Genomic DNA, 22,908 nt, shown 5'->3' with positions numbered 1-22,908 from the left:
CAACATATTCATAAATGACCTGGAAAAGGGGGGTAAAGAGTGAGGTAGCAAAGTTTGCAAACAATACAAAATTACTCAAGATAGTTAAGTCCAAAGCTGACTGAGAAGAGTTACAAAGCGATCTCACGAAACTGGGTGACCAGGCAACAAAAAAAATACAGATGAAATTCAGTGTTGATAAGAGCAAAGTAACTCATATTGGAAAACAATCCCAAATATATATACAAAACCATGGGGTCTAAATTAGCCGTTATCAGAAATGAAAGAAATCTTGGAATAATCAAGGATAGTTGTCAGAAAACAGCTACTCAGTGTGCAGTGGCAATCAAGAAAACTAACAATGTTAGGAACCATTAGAAAAGGAAGAGAAAATATGACAAAATATAATGCCACTACATAAATCCCTGGTATTCCCACATCTTGAATACTGTGTGCAGTTCTGGCTGCCCCATCCCAAAATTATATATTAAAATTGAAAAAGGTACAGAGAAGGGCCACAAAAATGATTAGGGGTATGGAATAGCTTCCATATAAGGAAGGATTAAAAAGACTGGGATTGTTCAACTTCAAAAAAAGAGATTATGATTGAGGTCTATAAAATCATGAATGTGTGGAGAAAGTGAAGTGCTATTTACCCCTTCTCATAACACAAGAATCAGGGGTCACCCAATGAAATTAATAGGCAGCAGGATTAAAACAAACAAAAAGGATGTGCTACTTCATACAACGCAGTCAATTTATGGAACTCGTTGTCAGAAGATGATGATTTGAAGGCCAAAAATGTAATGGGGTTCAAAAAAGAATTAAATAAGTTCATCGAGGATAAGTCCATTGATGGCCATTAGCCACGGTAGTCAGAGACTCAACCCATGCTTTAGGTGTCCCTAAACCTCTGAACTGCCAGGATCTGGAAGTGGACAATAGGGGATGGATCACTCCATAATCCCCGTTCTGTTCAGGGCCGGCTCCATGGTTTTGGCCGCCCCAAGCAGCCAAAAAAAAAAAAAAAAAAGCAAGCCCCGCCCGTGATCTGTGGCGGCAATTCGGCAGGAGGTCCTTCGCTCCGAGCGGGAGTGAGGGACCGTCCGCTGAATTGCCGCCGAATAGCTGGACGTGCCGCCCCTCTCCGGAGCGGCCGCCCCAAGCGCCTGCTTGCCAGGCTGGTGCCTGGAGCCGGCCCTGGTTCTGCTCATTCCCTCTGAAGCATCTGGCACTGGCCACTGTCAGTAGACAGAATATTGGGCTATATGCACCACTGGTCTGACCCATATGGTCATTCTTATGTTGTTGTAGTGATGCAGGCAGGAGTCCCACTGCTGTTGGTCTTCAGATTGGCTGCAGCATCCCTGCTTCTCAGCCCCCTGCTCCCTTTTTCAGGTAGGCTGGAGACCAGTCCAAGAGGCAGGAAACCTTAGCCACTACTATGCCAGTAAAGGGCTCTCCTCATGTAACCCAACTGTGGAGTCAGCATAAACGGACTGTTAATAAGAAATTGCCAGCATTGAGAAGGGCAGCATAAATTGTTTTACTTGGTGTTTGTGGGTGGGAAAAGTAGCCTTAGTTGGAAGCTCCAAGTTCAAACTCAGAGACGACCAGGATCTTCAGTCACAAGAGGTACGTGATAAGCAAGGGGCATGTGATTTGGTGAAACTGGCAAAGTTTTGCTGATAATTAGATTTATTGCCTGGACTAGTAAGCACTGGGTACATTTTTCAAGCTTAGTATTTGATCTACAGACTAATGGTGCATTTAGGCTCTGATGCAGAGAATGGCTTAGCAGTCTGCTCATCAGATTTGGCATCATATGCTTACTGAAGTCAAGGTTAAAGTCTTGTAGGCAATAATGGCTCTGGCCTTCATTCTTAAACTATATAATTTGAGTTCCATGCAGTTTCTTGCATGGATTTTATTATTTTCCCCACAAGACCTTTTTAAAAAAAGTAAAGCCCTGTCCTTTCTGTATGGACAGGGAAGAGCCTATCATGGATTTTGTAAGAACAGGAACCTGCTCCAGGGGTACCGTACAATCCTCCAGCTCTCCACAACTGTTACATCTGATGTTCTAGTTAGCTGCTTTCCTCCACTGCAGAAACTGGTGCATAAACATCAAATCTTACAATATATTGTTTTTATCTGGGACACATTTAATCAGGCGAACTTTAGTGGGACATCTCCCAGGAAACGGACATAGCCTAATTACCTTTTACTATCATTACTTCTCTTAGTTGGAACAGTATTAGTAACAGTAAACTTTCAGGAATAAGATTAATCCAAATCTTGATTCATTTCAGGGCATACTGAAGGATCCTCCTCTTCAGTAAAACATTTCTACCATAACTGGCAAGATGATTAATACTCTGCAAGCAGTCTCTCCCAGGAGTATAGGAGGAGCAGAAAACTCAACGTTCACTAGGGATTTTCACAATGCTGATTTAGTTTATAGGAAGTGTTTAAATACTATGACAATAAATACTAAAGAAAATCCCAAGGCCTTGCCTCGACTAGAGAAATCAACAGTTTGTAAGTGATCTGCTACTAAATTAATGTAAACACAAACAGTTCAGTATGTCCACACTAAACATGCTGAATTAATTTAAGAATTTTTGCATGTCTACCCTGCATCAACAGGAATGCTACTCTAAACAATCTCAGGCTATGTCTACACTAGAGAGCTGTACCAATGCAGCTGCGCCGCTGTAAAATTTCTCACATAGCCGCTCTATGCCAATGGCAGAGAGCTCTCCTGCCGACACAGCTGTGCACACTAGAGCTTATGCCCGCGTAACTTGTGTCGCTAAAGGGGTGGAATATTTACACCCCTGAGCGACATAAGATTTGCTGACATAAGTGGCAGTGTAAAGATGGCCTCAGTCACAATTTCCTCTAGGTACCTATGCCACAGTTCCCAGCACAGCTTCCAGAAGCAGTGAATTCCAAGAGATTTCAAAAGGCTGAAGGTGAATTGTGGGGCTGTAATGGAAGAACTAGTTGAACCATACCAGCAATTCTGTCCGCTCAATGAGATCAAAATATTTCAGGCTGAAATGTTCAGACAAATATTTCAACCTGCTGAAATTTAGGCTATTCCAAATGATACTCACCATTTTTACAAGCCACTTGGAGCACTTTTGTATTAAGTCATTTTAGGAAAAACAAATGGTACACTGCATGACATATTAGTGTAGACAAGGCCTAGGATAGCTAGCAAGAGATGAAATTGACTTAAGGGAGATAAATTTAGCTAGTGTGAAGTAATTAAGTGATGTTTAAACACATTTAAAAGACAATAGTTCTTTTATTCAAGGCCTTGTCTGCATTAGAAAATTAAGCTGTCTCAACTACATTGCTCAGGGGTGTGAAAAATCCACACCTGAGTGGCATAGTTAAACTGACCTAATCCTCATTGTTCTTTCCCTGACCTAGGGTATGTCTACACTAGAAATTTAAAAGCGCTGCCGCGGGAGCACTCCCGTAGCAGCGCTTTAAAGTGCCAGTGTGGTCGCGCACGAGCGCTGGGAGAGAGGTCTCCCAGTGCTCCTGATAATCCACCTCCATGAGGCGGATTAGCTCCAAGCAGCGCTCGGAGCCTGTCCAAACTAGTGCTTTAAAGCGCTCAGACTTGCTGCGCTCAGGGGGGTGACTTTTCACCCCCGAGTCAGCAAGTTAGAGCGCTATAAAATGTAAGTGTAGACAAGCCCCTGGCTACTGTGTCTCAGGGACATGGATTACCTACACTGATGTGAGAACCCGTCCTGTTGGTGTAGGTAGTGTGTACACTGAAGCACTATAGAGGCACATCTGCACCACAGCAGCATTTCAAGTGTAGACAAGCCCCTACTATTCCCACACAGACTTAAGGGGTATGCATTCCTGAGTTTTTGTGATTCACAAGCTGTTAAGACAAACAGATCCAGAATTTTACTAGCTTCAACAGCAATTATTAGTTTATTAAAAATCCCATAAAATACAACAAATGTAAATGCACTATTAATGTTGAGAAATCAAACACCAAAATGTCAAGAAACACAGAATCATGGTTAAAAGCTAAGATGACTTGACAAAAATTGGTTTGTGTTGCATTTTCCTTCTTTATGATGTAAAATGGTCATCCCTCTTCATTCCACTCCCCGTACATATACATGTTCTGCTTGGGTTTTTAACCACATCAAGAACATCAACTCTGGTTTTCCTTGGTTCTCCTCATAAAATCTTTGGTTTTTTTCTTCTTGGGGGAGGGATTGAGGGGGTAGAGGGAAAAGAGGAGATGGCGTGTGTTTCAGAGTTAACTCTCTGATTGATGGGGCAGTATATCTTTCATCCAACATATTAGCCACTGAAGTTATGCATTAATAAAAAGCAAGAGAGTTTTAAACAGTGACTAAAACTCCCTTCCCAACTGCTCAACTTTCACTCTTCTCAACTGTGATGTCACCATTTTACTAGTGCTAGTCATTGTAAAGTCTTCCAGACTAGACAAAGCATGCCTACTTAAAGGTTTTTGTTTTTAAAGCCTTCATTATACGTCATATAGCAAAAAAAGGTACAATTTTTATTTTGTCCACCACCTCAACTTTGTTCTGTTTAAATTTGATCTCTAATAAAATATGTCTCTGACCCTTTTTTGGGGAGGTGAGGGTGGGGAGGGTGAAGGAGGGGGGTAAGTTACAGCACAAAACAATTTTTGGACCTGATTTGAATGTCTGAAGACAGCAAGTTGAACAATTCATTCAATTTACAGCCATAACTACTGTGGTTTACACTATTGGGCCATATAATTGTAAACTAATTTTAAAGCTACTGAAATATTTTTAAAACTTGGCGTGATTTTTAAGGCTCAGTACAATCAAACCAAGTTGAATATTCTGTACATAAAGCTGCATATGAAATTCTAGGCTGCATTATATTGACAGTAGTATGACTGAGAGCATGCCTACACTGGCACTACGTCAGCAACACTTTTGTCATGCAAGGGTGTTAAACCCTTCTTCCCCCCACCCTCCCCCAAAAGATAAGTTTTACCAACGAAAAATGCTGGTCCACAGGTGTGCTTTCCTGCCAACAAAGAGCAGCTACACTGTGTGGCTTTTAGCGGCACGGCTGTAGCGGCACAGCCATGTCGCTAAAAGCTGCATAATATAGCCATAGCCTGAGAAAGATCTTTCCCTTCAAAAGCAATGTCACAAAGCTGGTGGATCAGAGTATCTGTCCCTATCTATATGGATACTGCAATGTTGTACAAAAATAACTAGTTACACTAATAGTCACCATTGTTACAAAATTGTAATACCTTACATTACATATTTTGTACAAAATGTATCTATGGAAAAAGTTGTGATTTTCCAAGTATGATTATCTTGTTTATATGCATGTATCTTTGTATCTGACGGTATGAATATTAGCTATGTACTTGTATCTTAAACATGTGTTGTACTCCTGGGTGACATCCCCCAGCCAGATTTACATCAGGATTAGTCAGCTATGTGTTGATGGCCCATTAAGGATACTTAACTCTCACAATGGGCCACAGAAGAAACACCTCCAACCCAGATACTGTAGAACCTCAAAGTTACGAACACCAGAGTGACGAACTCACCAGTCAACCACACATCTCATTTGGAACTGGAAAGTACACAATCAGGCAGCAGCAAAGTCCAAAATAAAAAAAAGCAAATACAGTACAGTACTATTAAACACAAACTATTTAAAAAAAAAAAAAAAGGAGGAGCATCATTCTTCTACTAAGTAAAGTTTCAAAGCTGTATCAAGTCAATGTTCAGTTGTGAACTTCTGAAAGAGCAACCATAACTTTGTTCAGAGTTACGAACAACCTCCTTCCTTAACTCGAAGGGCTAGTCAACACTGGCAACATAATAACATGGCTTGTGTAGTCGTGGCAGAGCGCTGGGAGAAAGCTCTCCCAGTGTTGGTGCACTGTCTATACTGGCGCTTTACAGGGCTAAACTTGCTGCGCTCAAGGGGGTGTTTTTTTTCACACCCCTGAGCGAGAAAGTTGCAGCGCTGTAAAGTGCCAGCATAGACAAGCCCTAAGATTCTACTGTAACTCTCCTCATGTGATGTGAACATGTGACCTCAGACTCCATCTTAGTCAGTAACTGTCCATACACACAGGCTGTGAACTTTGTTTGGGACAGTAAATTTCCATACATGTGGGAGAGGATATAAATCTCTATTTTGCCTCATTCTTACTCTAATGCTCTGGACTGCAGATTTACAACTAAAAGGAGTATTTTAACTATGGACTGAGGACTTTCTAATCTTTTGAAAGTTACCAGAGACACTTTTGCAAGCTAGCAGGCTATATCATCACTGCTATAAACCTGATCTAATCATCTGTATGTTTATGATCTATTAACCATTTATAACTCTATTCTTTTGTTAAAGAACCTTTAGTTTACTCACCCAAATATCACGCTGTCAGCCAATCGTAAGATCTGAAATATATATTGACCTGGGGGGTAAGTGTCTGATCCTTTGGAATTAGTAGAATCTCAATAGGGTGAACTGGATTTTTAGTAACTTCTCATGACAGACTTGTTTGTCTCAATGGGAGCCAAGTGCTGGAATGCCTAAAGGGGACTGTGTTAGGGCTTGTCTACACTGGCACTTTCCAGCGCAGCAACTTTCTTGCTCAGGGGTGTGAAAAAAACACCCCTGAGCGCAGCAAGTTTCAGCGCTGTAAAGCGCCAGTGTAGACAGTGCCCTAGCGCAAGGAGCTACGCCACACAAGCCCTGTTAAAGTGCTGCCGCTTTAGATTAGTGTAGACTAGTCCTTAGACTTCTTGTTAGCCAGTGTGGTGCTACAGAAGCTCTTTTGCTACTAGTTTGGTGAATCTAATCATAGAATAAACCACCAATTTTTGGGGACTGTCTTCCCTGTTTTTTGCAGTCTGCCCTGAGGTGGCACTCTCAGCATGGTCCATCCCAGGCACCCAGTCACAGTACCAGTAGATCCTGGACTTAAAAGGAAAAGCCATAAGTAGTAGTGCTACTGATAAATCAGTCCATGTCTCCCCCCAAGCCCAGCGAAAAAGCAGTAGAGTGGAAAGAAATGAAGCTTCTTGTATATCTTATTTTATAGCTCCAGGAAGTGCTATGAACGTAATAATAGAAGTACATGTACAGGGTTCCCACCATAAAGAGCATGCAGCCCAGCTTTCAGGATCAGTCCTATATTTATTATTTTCCATAGAGTATTAAACATGCAAAACATTTTAACCATTACACTACTGTACGTCATCCATACAAATGCATTTGCTCTGAAAAGGGAACTTTTGATGGAACTTCTATGCAAATCAAACATATTAGGCATATTACCTATTTTCCAGTCTTCATTATTTTCAATCAACCAAAACACTGAAGCCTTATTACATATCATGCTTCATTTGATAATAAGCACAGTATATACTTGTATATATACACAGTATATTTTTACAGTATATATTTTTACAGTATATATCTACATACTACACAGACCACAGTGAGAGATTATGCCATACTCTATCAAAGAAACTGAGGAACCACCTGATCAGCATCCTATACAGCAAACAGGAAAACATCAAAAAAGAGCTCTCCAATCTGGAGACTCTCATAAATAACCAGACTTCCATACAAACGGACTTCACCAAAATAAGACAGGAGATCTACATTACACACTTCACCTCTCTAAAAAAGGAAAAAGGACTGTAAGCTGTCTAAAATCCTACCTGCCACAAGGGGCCACAACAGTGGTACCCCTAACCCACCCAGCAATATCGTTAATCTATCCAACTACACACTCAGCCCAACAGAAGAGTCTGTCCTATCTCGGGGACTCTCTTTCTGCCCTGCCACCCCCACAAACATGACACAGTTCTGCGGCGATCTGGAAGCCTACTTTGGCCGTCTCCGACTCAAAGAATACTTTCAAGATAACACTGAACAGCGCACTGATAAACAGATACCCTCCCACCAACAGCACAAGAAGAACTCCACATGGACTCCTCCTGAGGGTTGAAATGACAGTCTGGACCTATACACAGAATGCTTCCGCCGACACGCACAGGCAGAAATAGTGGAAAAACCAACATCACTTGCCTCATCACCTCAGTCGTACAGAACGCAATGCCATCCACAGCCTCAGAAACCACCCTGACATTATAATCAAAGAGGCTGATAAAGGAGGTGCTGTTGTCATCATGAATAGGTCAGACTACCAAAAGGAGGCTGCCAGACAACTCTCCAATACCAAATTCTACAGGCCACTTCCCTCAGATCCCACTGAGGAATACACTAAGAAACTGCACCATCTACTCAGGACACTCCCTACACTAACACAGGAACAAATCAACATACCCTTACAGCCCCGACCGGGGTTATTCTATCTACTACCCAAGATCCACAAACCCGGAAATCCTGGACGCCCCATCATCTCGGGCATTGGCACTCTCACTGAAGGACTGTCTGGATATGTGGACTCTCTACTCAGACCCTACGCCACCAGCACTCCCAGCTATCTCCATGACACCACTGATTTCCTGAGAAAACTACAATGCATTGGTGACCTTCCAGAAAACACCATTCTAGCCACCATGGATGTAGAGGCTCTCTACACAAACATCCCATACACAGATGGAATACAAGCTGTCAGGAACAGTATCCCTGATGATGCCACAGCACAACTGGTTGCTGAGCTCTGTGACTTTATCCTCACACACAACTATTTCAAATTTGATGACAATATATACCTCCAGACCAGTGGCACCGATATGGGCACCCGCATGGCCCCACAATATGCCAACATTTTTATTGCTGACCTGGAACAACGCTTCCTCAGCTCTCGTCCACTCACGCCCCTTCTCTACCTACGCTACATTGATGACATCTTCATCATCTGGACCCATGGGAAGGAGACTCTGGAAAAATTCCACCACGATTTCAACAGCTTCCACCCCACCATCAACCTCAGCCTGGACCAATCTACACGGGAGGTCCACTTCCTAGACACCACGGTGCAAATAAGTGACGGTCACATTAACACCACCCTATACCGAAAACCCACCAACCGCTATGCCTACCTTCATGCCTCCAGCTTCCATCCCGGACACACCACACGATCCATTGTCTACAGCCAAGCACTGAGGTACAACCGCATCTGCTCCACCCCTCAGACAGAGACCAACACCTACAAAATCTTCACCAAGCATTCTCAAAACTACGATACCCGCACGAGGAAATAAGGAAACAGATCAACAAAGCCAGACGTGTACCCAGAAGCCTCCTACTGCAAGACAAGCCCAAGAAAGAAACCAACAGAACTCCACTGGCCATCACATACACAGGGCCGGCTCCAGGGTTTTGGCCGGCCCAAGCAGCCAAAAAAAAAAAAAAAAAAGCCGCCACCCCCCCCCCCGGCCGCACTTCGGCGGGAGGTCCCTCGCTCCGCGCGGGAGTGAGGGACCGTCCGCCGAATAGCTGGACCTGTCGCCCCTCTCCAGAGCGGCCGCCCCAAGCACTTGCTTGCCAGGCTGGTGCCTGGAGCCGGCCCTGCACATACAGTCCCCAGCTAAAACCTCTCCAATGCATCATCAGTGATCTACAACCCATCCTGGACAACGATCTCTCACTTTCACAGGCCTTGGGTGGCAGGCCAGTCCTCGCCCACAGACAACCCGCCAACCTGAAGCATATTCTCACCAGTAACTACACACCACACCATAGTAACTCTAACTCAGGAACCAATTCATGCAACAAACCTTGATGCCAACTTTGCCCACATATCTACACCAGTGACACCATCACAGGACCTAACCAGATCAGCCACAACATCACCGGTTCATTCACCTGCACGTCCACCAATGTAATATACGCCATCATATGCCAACAATGCCCCTCTGCTATGTACATCGGCCAAACTGGACAGTCCTTACGTAAAAGGATAAATGGACACAAACTAGATATTAGGAATGGCAATATACAAAAACCTGTAGGAGAATACTTCCATCTCCCTGGACACACAATAGCAGATTTAAAGGTAGCCATCCTGCAGCAAAAAAACTTCAGGACCAGACTCCAAAGAGAAACTGCTGAGCTTCAGTTCATCTGCAAATTTGACACCATCAGTTCAGGATTAAACAAAGACTGTGAATGGCTAGCCAACTATAAAAGCAGTTTCTCCTCCCTTGGTGTTCACACCTCAACTGCTAGAAGAGGGCCTCATCCCCCCTGATTGAACTAACCTCGTTATCTCTAGCCTGACTCACTCTTGCTTGCATATTTATACCTGCCTCTGGAAATTTCCACTACATGCATCCGACGAAGTGGGTATTCACCCACGAAAGCTCATGCTCCAATACGTCTGTTAGTCTATAAGGTGCCACAGGACTCTTTGCTGCAGTATATACTTGGCCCACCCTCAGCGCAGGAAGCTGGACTTGATCACCTCATAAGGTACCTTCCACCCCAAAATTTCTATGATTTTAGTAACAAATTCTGCCACTGAACTCTACTCAAGCAGTCCTAAGTTCCACTCCCACGCCCAATCATAATGAAGTTAAATAAAAGCTAGTGTTAGCACAGCTCAAATGACTGCAACCAGAAATTTCCATTTGTTAAAACTAGGGCTGTCAATCACAGTTAACTCAAAAAAAAAAAAAAATTTATCGCAATTAAAAAAATTAATCGTGATTAATCACAGTTTTAATCACACTGTTAAACGACAGAATACCAATTGAAATTTAATAAATATTTTTGGATGTTTTTCTACATTTTCAAATATATTATTTCAATTACAACAGAATACGAAGTGTACAGTGCTCACTTTTTTATTACAAATATTTTCACCGTAAAAATGATAAACAAAAGAAATAGTTTTCAATTCATCTCATAGAATTACTGTATTGCAATCTCTTTATCATGAAAGCAACTTGGAAAAAAATCTACATTTGTGTTACATAACTGCACTCAAAAACAAAACATTGTAAAACTTTAGAGCCTACAAGTCCACTCAGTCATACTTCTTGTTCAGCCAATTGCTCAAACAAGTTTGCTTGCATTTGCAGGAGATAATGTTGCCCACTTCTCGTTCACAATGTCACCCGAAAGTGAGAACAGGCGTTCGCATGGGACTTTTGTAGCCAGAATTTTAAGGTATTTACATGCCAAATATGCTAAACATTCGTATGTCCCTTCATGCTTCGGCCACCATTCCAGAGGACACGCTTCTGTGCTGATGATGCTCGTTAAAAAAATAATGTATTAATTAAATTTGTGAATGAACTCCCGAGAGGAGAACTGTATGTCTTCAACTCTGTTATACCCACATTCTGTCAAATATTTCATGTTATAGTAATCTTGGATGATGACTCAGCATATGTTGTTCGTTTTAAGAACACTTTCGCTGTAGATTTGACAAAAGACAAAGAAGGTACCAATGTGAGATTTCTAAAGCTAGCTTCAGCACTCAACCCAAGGTTTAAGAATCTGAAGTGCCTTCCAAAATCTGAGGGGGACGAGGTGTGGAGCATGCTTTCGGAAGTCTTAAAAGAGCAACACTCAGGGTATGTCTACACTTACCATTTAAAGCGCAAAAACTCCTTTTTTTGCGCTAAAACCGCAGGTGCGTCTACACTTGTTAATAACTTTTTGTGGTGAAACTCAGAAATTTCACCGCAAAAAGAAAACCACCTTCACGAGAGGCATACAGCTCTTACCGCTGTTCTTTTTGCGGTGCTGTGAAAGTGAAGACACGTTCTAGCAGTGTAAACACCTTTTGGCCTCCAGAGGATATCCCACAGTTCCAAAAGCGACCAGCATCTCTGCTGCTCTGACGCACAGACGTCCGCCCCTCCCGCTGTAAGCCCCGGGAAGTTTGAAGCTCCCATTCCCTTTGTTTGTAGATGTGGCGGGGAAAGCAGCCAGACAGCAGGAGGTTTTAAAAAAGATGCCACAGAAGAAACAAGGAAGTAATGGGGCTCCTGAGACATGAAGCAGGGCAGCACGGGGCACTGAGCAGGGACCCAGAATGCCTTCTGCCCACCTCCCTTCCCACAGGACCTATCAAGAGAGCTGCACTGTGGGATAGCTGCCCTACAGCGCTGCTTTCATCAGTGATGGAAGTGCTGGTAGTGTAAACACTCTCTGACACCTGAGGAATTGAGTGAGTACACAAACCAGTGCTTTACTTTCACCAGTTCCCTATCACAGGTGAAACTTACAGCGCAAAAACTCTAAGTGTAGACATACCCTCAGATGTGGAAACTACAGAACCTGAACCACCAAAAAAAAAAGTCAACCTTTTGCTGGTGGCATCTGACTCAGATGATGAAAATGAACATGCGTCGGTCCGCACTGCTTTAGATTGTTATCGAGCAGAACCCGTCATCAATATGGACACGTCCTCTGGAATGGTGGTTGAAGCATGAAGGGACATATGAACCTTTAGCGCATCTGGCATGTAAATATCTTGTGATACCGGCTACAACAGTGCCATGCGAAAGCCTGTTCTCACTTTCAGGTGACATTGTGAATGAGAAGTGGGCAGCATTATCTCCTGCAAATGTAACAAACTTGTTTGAACGATTGGCTGAACAAGAAGTACGACTGAGTGGACTTGTAGGCTCTAAAGTTTTACATTGTTTTATTTTTGAGTGCAGTTATTTTTTTGTACATAATTCTATATTTGTAAGTTCAACTTTCATGATAAAGAGATTGCACTACAGTACTTGTATTAGGTGAATTGAAAAATACTATTTCTTTTGTTTTTTATAGTGCAAATATTTGTAATAAAAATATAAAGTGAGCATTGTAAATTTTGTATTCTGTATTGTAACTGAAATCAATATATTTGAAAATGTAGAAAATATCAAAAAATATTTAAATAAATGGTATTCTATTATTGTTAAACAGTGTGATTAATCGAGATTAATTTTTTTAATCTTTCATCAGCCCTAGTTAAAACAAAATATTCTCAGGCATATTTCTTTACACCATTAGTCCATCCTCCCATTGGGACTGTTTTCATTCATTGTGTTACACGTATCAACAAGTTTGTAAGCTCTCTGGGGTAGGGTTCTTCTCTTATTTTATGCTTGTGAAGTGCCTTCCACTTACGGTGCTACATAAGTAAAAGTAATCTTTTTATGAGGAGTACACTGTATTACCTATACAACACTCAGACACTTACTAAGAGTAGTTGAGATGGCTAAAAGCAAATACCTAATTAAAAACAGCAAAAAATAGGAAACAGAAATCCACGTGAGCATCATTTTAGCTAATATAGTTAAAAATCCCTGTCATTAACTCATAATGAAAAATGGAATTATTAGTTGACATTCTCTAACAATTCATGTACTTAATGCCGCTTATTCAATACCCCAGTTTACTAAAAAGTGTGATATTCTTGCTTGTGTGAGGAATTTCAGGACTCTGTTCACTGGTTTTTCATGAAGGCAGCTCGAAAAAAGGAGAGACTTCAAGTCTTTATAAAAAGCCATGCTAATTTAACAAGATAAATTAACACTTGCTTTATAAAATTCAAAAGAACTGATGTGTAATTTTAAAATATATAATAAAAAAGTAAATCTGTAGAGAAAAAACACACTCGAAAAGTCCCATGAAAAAGGAAAATCCTGTGCAGCCTTAACCATGGAGCTGCTATCTGTGCCTCCATAATTATAGCAGACCAACAACTCTGCTAAAGTTATGGTACAGCATCAATTTCTGCTTAAAGGTGGATTATTCATGGTGTCTTAAAACTCACACATTGATGCAGATTGTCTTGAAATTTGCTGTGCCTCATAGGGGTAGTGAGCAGAGCTAATGGTTCAAACATCTAAAATATAACGGGAGGCTGTAAAACACAAACAAAAAAATCCCAAACCAGTATTTTACAAAATCATGTATTTTTTGGCTGCACACCTGAGCCTCCAATTATGGCTCTCATCCTCCCCAAACAGAACTCAATTGCTTTGGGTTTATTTAGTGTATGGCACCTACTGCACTTTTGGGGAAGCAAGACTGAAAGTAAAAAGCAAAGTTTGTAACTCAAGGCTGGAGCATGCCAAATTGATGTGTCCAAAAGACCACAATGCAGGTGTACAGGCAAGACTAGGCTGGCTCTGTTGAAGCAAGAGGGTTCACAGGGAATATGCTAACATAGTAATTGGGTGGCTCAAGGCAACATGCTGTGGTCATTGAACCTGAGCTGCATGCATGCGCTGTGAGCTATTCTTAGCAGCTTTCAGAAAAGTTGTCTTGTGCATATTCCTTGCTCTCTGCCTGCATTTAGCAGGGGCTCCTTCTGGAAATTTAGCCCTGAGACCAAAATTTCTAGTTTAAGAGACGTATTTTTCCAGTGCTCTAAAAAGCATATGCAGACTCAGATTTTACTTAAGTACTGCCAAGGAAATTAGCATTAATTGAACAGAGGGAAGAAGAAAGACTCTTGTAAGCAGTTAGAATACTGTAATCATGCTTCTTGAACAAGGGGACCAATGGTGATCAAAGGAAAGCAAGCTGTTGGGTTGGTTGGTCAAACAGTTCCTGATACACAGATCCTCTTAACATGAGCTGCTCATAACATTTTCAAGCTAGGGGAGAGGAAATGATGTAGCTGGGGATTCGGCGCAGTAGGCCTATCACCTCCACATTCTCCCCTCCCATTTGAAGTCACCACCCCTTCCTCAGCCCCACTCCATTTTTCCTGACTGGGCATTGGGGAAAGATACCTCCCATTCACAGCCGCAACCCTCAGGGCAGTGACCACAGAGGGTCTCGCCTCATACACAGGGTGGGGGAATGAGACAGCAGTGACTAGGTGAGAGCAAGGATCCTCCCCCTGTGTGAGCTAGTATCCTGGGGGCTCTGCTTTTCTGGGGAATCCTCGCCCCCTTGTGTGCTAGCTATATAAATCCATGGTACGCCCATATCTCGAATACTGCGTGCAGATGTGGTCGCCCCATCTCAAAACAGATATATTGGAATTGGAAAAGGTTCAGAAAAGGGCAACAAAATGATTAGGGGTATGGAACGGCTGCCATATGAGAAGAGATTAATAAGACTGGGACTTTTCAGCTTGGAAAAGAGACGACTAAGGGGGAATATGATAGAGATCTATAAAATCATGACTGGTGTGGAGAAAGTAAATAAAGAAGTGTTATTTACTCCTCATAACACAAGAACTAGGGGGGGGGGGTCACCAAATGAAATTAATAGGCAGCAGGTTTAAAACAAACAAAACGAAGTTTTTCTTCACACAATGCACAGTCAACCTGTGCATTGTGTGAAGAAAAACTTCATTTTGTTTGGAACTCCTTGCCAGAGGATGTTGTGAAGGCCAAGACTATAACAGGGTTCAAAAAAGAAGTAGGTAAGTTCATTGAGGATAGGTCCATCAATGGCTATTAGCCTGGGGTCCCTAGTCTGTTTGCCAGAAGCTGGGAATGGGCGACAGGGGATGGATCACTTGATTACCTGTTCTGTTCATTCCCTCTGGGGCACCTGGCATTGGCCAGTCAGAAGACAGGATACTGGGCTAGACAGACCTTTGGTCTGACCCAGTATGGCCATTCTTCTGTTCGTACATACATGCACCCTTGCAATACACCTCTGCCTCCTTTAAGCGATGCCCCAAAATGCCATACCACATGTACTACCACTCTATCCTCACAGATACTGCAGAAGACTTTGGGAACAGAGCACAGGAGCACTGTAGGACAAAGTCTAACCTTTCTCTTTATTAAGCCAAACCTTCATGTTTAGGTGAGGTGCAGCAAACAGAAGCTACCTATACCTATCCTGCACTCAAAGAATGACTTATTCCACACAAGCGACCTCAGACTTCAGTGTTACCAACCCTTCACACCCTTTCACTGAAGATTCCTTCTGAGACATTACTCTTAACTAAGCCCTGGAGACTACTGTCACATATGCAGTCAGGTTACTGACAATCCCGTCAAAAAAACACCACCATGCCTGTGCACCCCTACTGATGCAAATTTAAAAAATTCAGTTCAGAAGTGAGGCATACTTTCTCTCTCAAGGTATACATGCACATGCCAAGATGCTTCAACTTATCCCTCCAACAATCAATACAGCTATACCTAACAGTGAACACAGCTGGAGTGCACGCAGATAAATGCTGGAATTCAAAGCTGTGGAATACAACACAACAGCACATTCTTTGAGTCTTTCTTCATATCTACTTACTGTAGATTCACAGATTTTAAAGTGACTCCTATATTGAGTCTTGTAATTTGTGATTGACTAAGGCATCTTCCAGTAACATATCCAATCTTGATTTGACGACACCAAGTGATAGAAAAATCTATCACTTCCCTTGGTGGTTTGCAAACTTTTTCATCACCTTTACTGAACCATTCCTAGTGGCTTTTGCCAGCTCCTGGCGGAAGTAGGCAGAATTAAAGTTGCATTGCAGGTGTGGCATGCCCTAGTTTTCAGATGTTTATGTTTAGCCACACTATATTCTGGAATGGCACAAGGCCCCACTGGGCAACCTTAACACTGCAATAACCAAGTTTTGGGGTATTTATCACACCCATTACAAGATACCAGGTTGCATTCCTGCTAAGAGCAATGTTATAAGCTCCAGGGGAAAAAGTCTCTGTCAAACTTCTAGGGAACTCTGCATGTGTCATCTGAATCAAAATGACATTGTCTCTAAGCTAATATGATACTATCACTGGTTTGGTGTCCATATACAAGTGACAGAGCATTAGAGAATGCTTTCTGTTTGCTAAAAGGTGATAGCTGTAGTAGAATTGAGGTGGATAGAAGCTCTACGAGTCCAACTCATAAATTGAAGTATGCAGCATTAGAAGGACTTTGCAAGAGAGATATTGCAACAGTATTTTCCTTCACACTCATAAGATTATCTTTGGAACAATAAGGACTAGAAACCGGATTTAAAACATTGTGTTCTTCAGAACGCTATTTCCCCTAGGAACATTTCCTACTTGGCACTGTTACATAGAATTTGAAAATTCCTCTTAACATTACCATATTAAAAAGTTACTACAGGATGGACTGAAATTGATATATTAAGAAGAAAACTGTTCTTCCGGGGGGGGGGGGGGGAAAAAGTGCAGTTGCTCTGCACTGTGACTATGGTATAATCCTCAGTACAGAGACTAGGAAGATAATGATGAACAATTGATTTTAAAATTTTATTCTTAGTGAGAAATAAAGCTTGCCCATTGAGATAAGACATTGGAACAAAAACAAACAATTGCGTAAATACAAAACTGGTAAGTACACTTGCTTCTCTCCAACACACATACCATAATTCATAAAACCCTGATTTCAGCCCATTCACAAATGCAAAATTCTTCCATGCCCAATAAATTCAAACTAGTTTGAATGTGACCTCAACTTACTTATATCATAATTACAAGCCCTTGATTTTTTTTTTTTTTTTATAAAAACCACCACAGAACTATACCTTTTTGTACCTGAGTGGTTTAGAAATGATCTTTTGTTTTAGGTAGTTAGATATTATAGTGACCAGAGTGGCATAAAAACCTTAGATTTCTGGAAATATGAAATTAATAAAGTTGAGTTTAAGTACAAATAACTTAATTCCAAAACTCAACTTGAATCAGGTGAAGTCTGACGCAAACAAAGGGTCAGACACTGCCCTCAACCCAAAATGGAGCTCACATTGACAGCAAGGAACATGTACATGTGGACAGTATATATTTGCATTTTTATAGCACTCTCAGTAGCTAAGAGTGACCAGATAGCCCACTGTATTTCTCTGTCATTTTGTCTACTTCTGGTGATTTTATCTATTACAATAAAAACATCTTTTTTGACAACTTTTTTGATCACGTAAACATTCATAGGCCAACTTATATTATTAAAAGTGAAAGAATTCTACAAATCCAGTTTAATAGCCATTATTCACAGTCCATTCACTCTTTGTATTTCTCATTAAGGACAATAAAAATGAGGCCAACTCGACACCCAGAGATTGCATCAATTTAGAAGCATTTTTATACTGCAATTTCTCTGTGCAAGCCAGCCCTAAGGAAGCCTGTCTCCAGTTTACAGTCAGTTTCAGGTACTTACTGTCCCAATGTTTCCATTTCAGACAATCCAGAGGCATTCATGTTTGTAAATAGCATTTCATTATAATATTTTTTTTAATTGTGGAAACATCGAATGCTCTTCAGTTTTGTAAAAGCTCTCAACAAAATTTAAGTTGAATGCATTCCTTTAAATGGCTTTCACCTTCCACCCCAGAAACAGTACCACAAAAGTGATGGATTAAGTGACAGCCATATATCCCTTAAACACAAGTGTTTGTGAGGCTTAATTAAATGCTTATGAGGCTGGATCATCAAATCAAAGGGGCTATATAACTTTCAGCTAATAGTATTGCAAACAGAATCCCAGTTTGTATCTTGGTGTTTGAGAATGCCTTAAAATAAAAATAAAAACGTGTCAGACTGCTAACATTCTTTATGTTGAGTTTTTGTTTACTGAATTTTGTTTTTTTAGTATTACAAGCTTTTGTATGCTCTCAATAGAAAGAGTGATAACTCTTGGGACAGGGGAAAGTCTTGTGTCTGGTTGTATAGGGTTTCCCGGAATGGAAGCAAAATCCTGATTGGGCTCTCCAGGCACTATCATGCAAAACTAAAAGAAGATCTACAAGAAGTTCATAGAAAAGTTAGGGTGACTCTAGCTACACATAGTGTCAAGCATCGGGGGTAGCCATGTTAGTCTGTTTCCACAAAAACAACAAGGAGTCCGGTGGCACCTTAAAGACTAACCGATTTATTTGGGCATAAGCATTCGTGGGTAAAAAACCTCACTTCTTCAGATGCAGAAGTGAGGGTTTTTTAACCCACGAAAGCTTATGCCCAAATAAATCGGTTAGTCTTTAAGGTGCCACCGGACTTCTTGTTGTTTTTCTAGCTACACACATTCTGAAAGTGGACTGAGTAGCAGTGACTGAGCCAGTGGTATATGTATGTGTGTGTGTGTGTGTGTGCGCGTGTGTAAGAAAATGTTTACTTGCATTTAACATTAGTAGATTTATTTTCCACTTGGAACCCATTAAACCCTATTTAACCCATTAAATAGGTTAATGCCTGTTTGCATCCAACAGGAGGAAAGCATAAGTATTAAGGGGAAAGTAGCATGCTAATTTTTCAAAATAGTGAGAGATTTTAACTAATGCCACTACTGACCTAAAAGAAGTCGAAGGTATCACTTCATAAATTCAGAGATTAATTAACATTATTGATTGCTTATATTGTAGCAGTTTGTTTGAAGTCATGGCTGTCTAATGAATTTTAAATTCCCAGTAATTCCACAGTCATACAAAGCACTACTACAGGGATTTTTAATAAATAAAACTTGTCAGTCTTTTCTAAGTAGATAGAGTAACAAGTTCATTTAAAAAAAGAACAGGAGTACTTGTGGCACCTTAGAGACTAACGAATTTATTTGAGCATAAGCTTTCGTGGGCTACAGCCTACTTCATCGGATGCATAGAATGGAACACACAGAAAGAAGATATTTATACATACAGAGAACATGAAAAGGTGGGAGTAGCCATACCAACTGTAAGAGGCCAATCAATTGAGATGAGCTATTATCAGCAGGAGAGAGAAAAAACCTTTGAAGTGATCATCCAGATGACCCATAGAAGGTGTGAGGATATTTTAACATGAGGAAATAGATTCAATTAGTGTAATGACCCAACCATTCCCAGTCTCTGTTCAAACCTAAGTTAATTATATCTAATTTGCATATTAATTCAAGTTCAGCAGTCTCTCTTTGGAGTCTGTTTTTGAAGTTTTGTTGTTGCAAAATTGCCACCTTCAGGTCTGTCACTGAGTGGTTAGAGAGACTGAAGTCTTCTCCCACTGGTTTTTGAATGTTATGATTCCTGATGTCAGATTTGTGTCCATTTATTCTTTTGCGTAGAGACTGTCCGGTTTGGCCAATGTATATGGCAGAGGGGCATTGCTGGCACATGATGGCATATATCACGTTGGTAGATGTGCAGGTGAATGAGCCCCTGATGGCGTGGCTGATGTGATTAGGTCCTATGAAGGTGTCACTTGAATAGATATGTGGACAGAGTTGGCATCGGGCTTTGTTGCAAGGATAGGTTCCTGGGTTAGTGTTTATGTTGTATGGTGTGCGGTTGCTGGTGAGTTTTTGCTACAGGTTGGGGGGCTGTCTGTAAGCGAGGACTGGTCTGTCTCCCATTTAAGAGATCAACAGTGCAAGTTTTTAAAATTATGATTTGTAAAATTACTAACACTTCCTAAACAAACTATAAAATAATAATATATTACAGCAGTCCAACTGTACCATGCAATAAATTAAATTCCTTCATTTTCTATTTCAAAAAAGTTCTCAGGATGGAAATCTGTATGACAAGTTCAATCGGAAAAGACTTTACAATTTTGGAGTTAAACCCATAAATCAAGAAAACCATGGTAATAACCTAATAACATATATAATCTCAAACTTGTACTATATGTGAAAGAGTTTGGGACTCACCTACTCACAGGCCTACATGTGCAATGGTGCAACTTTAGAATGGAGCCACAAATGGAAAAAGTACGTACAAAAAGAATTACTCCCCTTAATTTCATTTTCTCGAGATATAAAACCCATTATGGAATTATCTACTGGATATGAGACCCAGGCTTTTTTGCAGTCTTTATAAAAGCCTTGCAAAAAAATCTTATATACACCTCCAACCAAATATAGTCAGCCACTCTTATCACAATGATAGTAATGAAAAAAACTGATTATTAACTCAAAAAATGTATATCCACGCCAACCAAATAGTAAAAAATAGCCTTGATGTGTTGTTACCTCACTGAACCCCCCTTCGTTTATTCACATTGTATACTGTCAAAATCCCAAATGACTTTGAGCTGTGGGGCATGGATTGTCTGTGTATTATGTTGTGTTTGTTCATTGTGCACAAGGGGGGTTCTGGTTTACGACTGGGGCTCTTAGTTTTATTATTTACTTGTATTATGGTAGTGCCTAACATTTGTATAGTGCTTAGCACAGTGGGATCTCCTGACTGGGGTCTTTAGATGTTAATCAAATTAATGTCACAGGAATATAGTGTTGCTCTTTTGAAAAACATTCTTGGGATTTAAAAAGACAGTGCATGTAGTTCCTTATTTAAGTTTGAATCATTTGTCTTTCCTCAATATTATCAAAAAAATCTTTTGTAAACCAACATGCCAGATCTTTCAAAAATATTTAATTAGCCACCCATATCCAGGTGTCCACTAAATTTAGACAACAGTAATGGGCCTATGCCAAACAAGAGCCTTCAAATTGCTAAAAGGAAACAAAGGAATTGCAAAACTTCATCTGTCTCTTACACTGCCCCATCATTAAGAAAGGCTGCCAAACTTGCTGCAAAGAAAGAGATACCCAGAGCACCAGTGCTAGTTCTTCCAAAGAACTGTAGCCAAGAGATGCAAAACCCCACTGTTTTTCGGAGCTGGAATGGTGGTGGGAAGTAGAGAGAGAAAAGTACTATGGACTACTAGCTACTAGCTTCCACAGGGCAGGGGGCGCTAATGTCATAGGTTTACAGAGTAACCTGAACAGAACTGCTTCTTTCCAATCTAGTAAAGGGATTGGAGAAACATTTGCAGGACAACAGCTTAGTCCGAAAGAATCACACATTAGAAATTAAGGTAAAAGATCAGCCCTTCCACGTGCATCGCTTCTGTGGAAGAGGCTCCCTGAAGGCCGCGCTTAACTCCTCATTGTGTGCGGGGGAGGGAGGCAGGCAGGCGTGAGGCCCCCGCCGCACGGTTGCCTGAGCACGGAGGCCGCGCGGCCCCTCACAGTGGAAAGGAGGCCGGCTACAGGGAGCCCTGGCAGAACGACGCACGGGCTCTTCCAGAGTCTGGCAGGGGGCCGGTGCTGCACGGCTCCTTCAGCCCTCCCATCCTATCATAGGGGGCCTCAGAAAGATCAGGGGCCAAGGGGAGCGAAGCCCGGGAAGCTGCGAATCCGCGGCCCCTCAGGCTGCGGCACCGGAAGAGTCTGGTGGCCTGGGGAGGAGGAAAGCCTGAAATCGCGCTACGCAGAGGAAGGGCTTGGGGGAGCGAGCCAGCCCCCAAGCTGGGGAAGAAGGCTAAGGGGAAACAAGGCCCAAGCCTTAATGATACCCTGCCGGGTTTCAACTTACAACGGCATCGTCTCTCCGGCTCCCCCGCTGCCGCCGCCTCTTCTTCGTCCCCCTCCTCCTCCTCCTCCTCCTCCCCCGCTGCCGCCTCCGGACCGGTTACTCGTCCCGCCGGGAAGCGGAAGCCGTGAGCATGATATGGGCCGGAGTAGGGCCCTAGAGGGAGGAGGGAGCTGTTCGCTGGGCCGAGCCGCTGCCGCCGCCGCTTCTCCTTCCTCTTTCCCTCCGGCCTCCTCCTAACATGGCGCCCGGGCGCTACCACAGCAACGTTCTAGAACGGGGGCCTACGCAATGACGCGCCCCCCTCGTACGCACGGCACGCAGAGCCGCCGGCGCATGCCCACTAAACGCGCGGCTGGCCGGCAACACGGGATTTGTAGTTCTAGGCAGGGAGAGCGGCGGTGGGTTTTGAAAACAAAGTTCTAACGGCCGCCAGGAAGAGGACGCGCACGCGCAGAAAAGTCAGAGAACGCAGCTTTGTGGGCGATTCCTGTGGGGGCGGGGGGAAGCTCCCGGTGAGCCTGTCGTTCTGTTGTTCCCTTTGAGGACGGTGTCGCGCCCCCCCAGGCAGGGAAGCCCTCTCAGGGCGGAGCCTGCGCTGTTGTGGAGCGGCGCTGTGCCTGCCTCCCCGCCAGACAGCCTCGCCCTGACCACGGGGGTAGGAGAGCGCTCGCCGTGGAGGGAACAGGCTTCCAGAGAGCCTG

General features: G+C 42.3%; 1 protein-coding gene across 2 annotated transcripts in view; it reads right to left on the bottom strand.

Moving 5' to 3' along the window:
* Nucleotides 1-22,506, bottom strand: part of PAPOLA (poly(A) polymerase alpha) — an 88,945-nt gene extending 66,439 nt beyond the window's left edge. Inside the window, exon 1 of one of the 2 annotated variants that reach the window (XM_024219358.3) lies at nt 22,208-22,506. In XM_024219358.3, coding sequence (XP_024075126.1) covers nt 22,208-22,215 — 8 coding nt within the window. In that variant the 5' untranslated portion in view covers nt 22,216-22,506. The remainder of the gene's footprint in view (nt 1-22,207) is intronic. The other variant, XM_024219357.3, reaches the window with a different exon arrangement.
* Nucleotides 22,507-22,908: the final 402 nt, after the last annotated feature.

The sequence above is a fragment of the Terrapene carolina genome, unplaced genomic scaffold (assembly GCF_002925995.2).
Source record: "Terrapene carolina triunguis isolate 2854851 unplaced genomic scaffold, T_m_triunguis-2.0 Scaffold96, whole genome shotgun sequence".
NCBI classification, from domain to species: Eukaryota; Metazoa; Chordata; order Testudines; family Emydidae; genus Terrapene; species Terrapene triunguis.
This window is presented reverse-complemented; position numbering and strand designations above follow the sequence as displayed.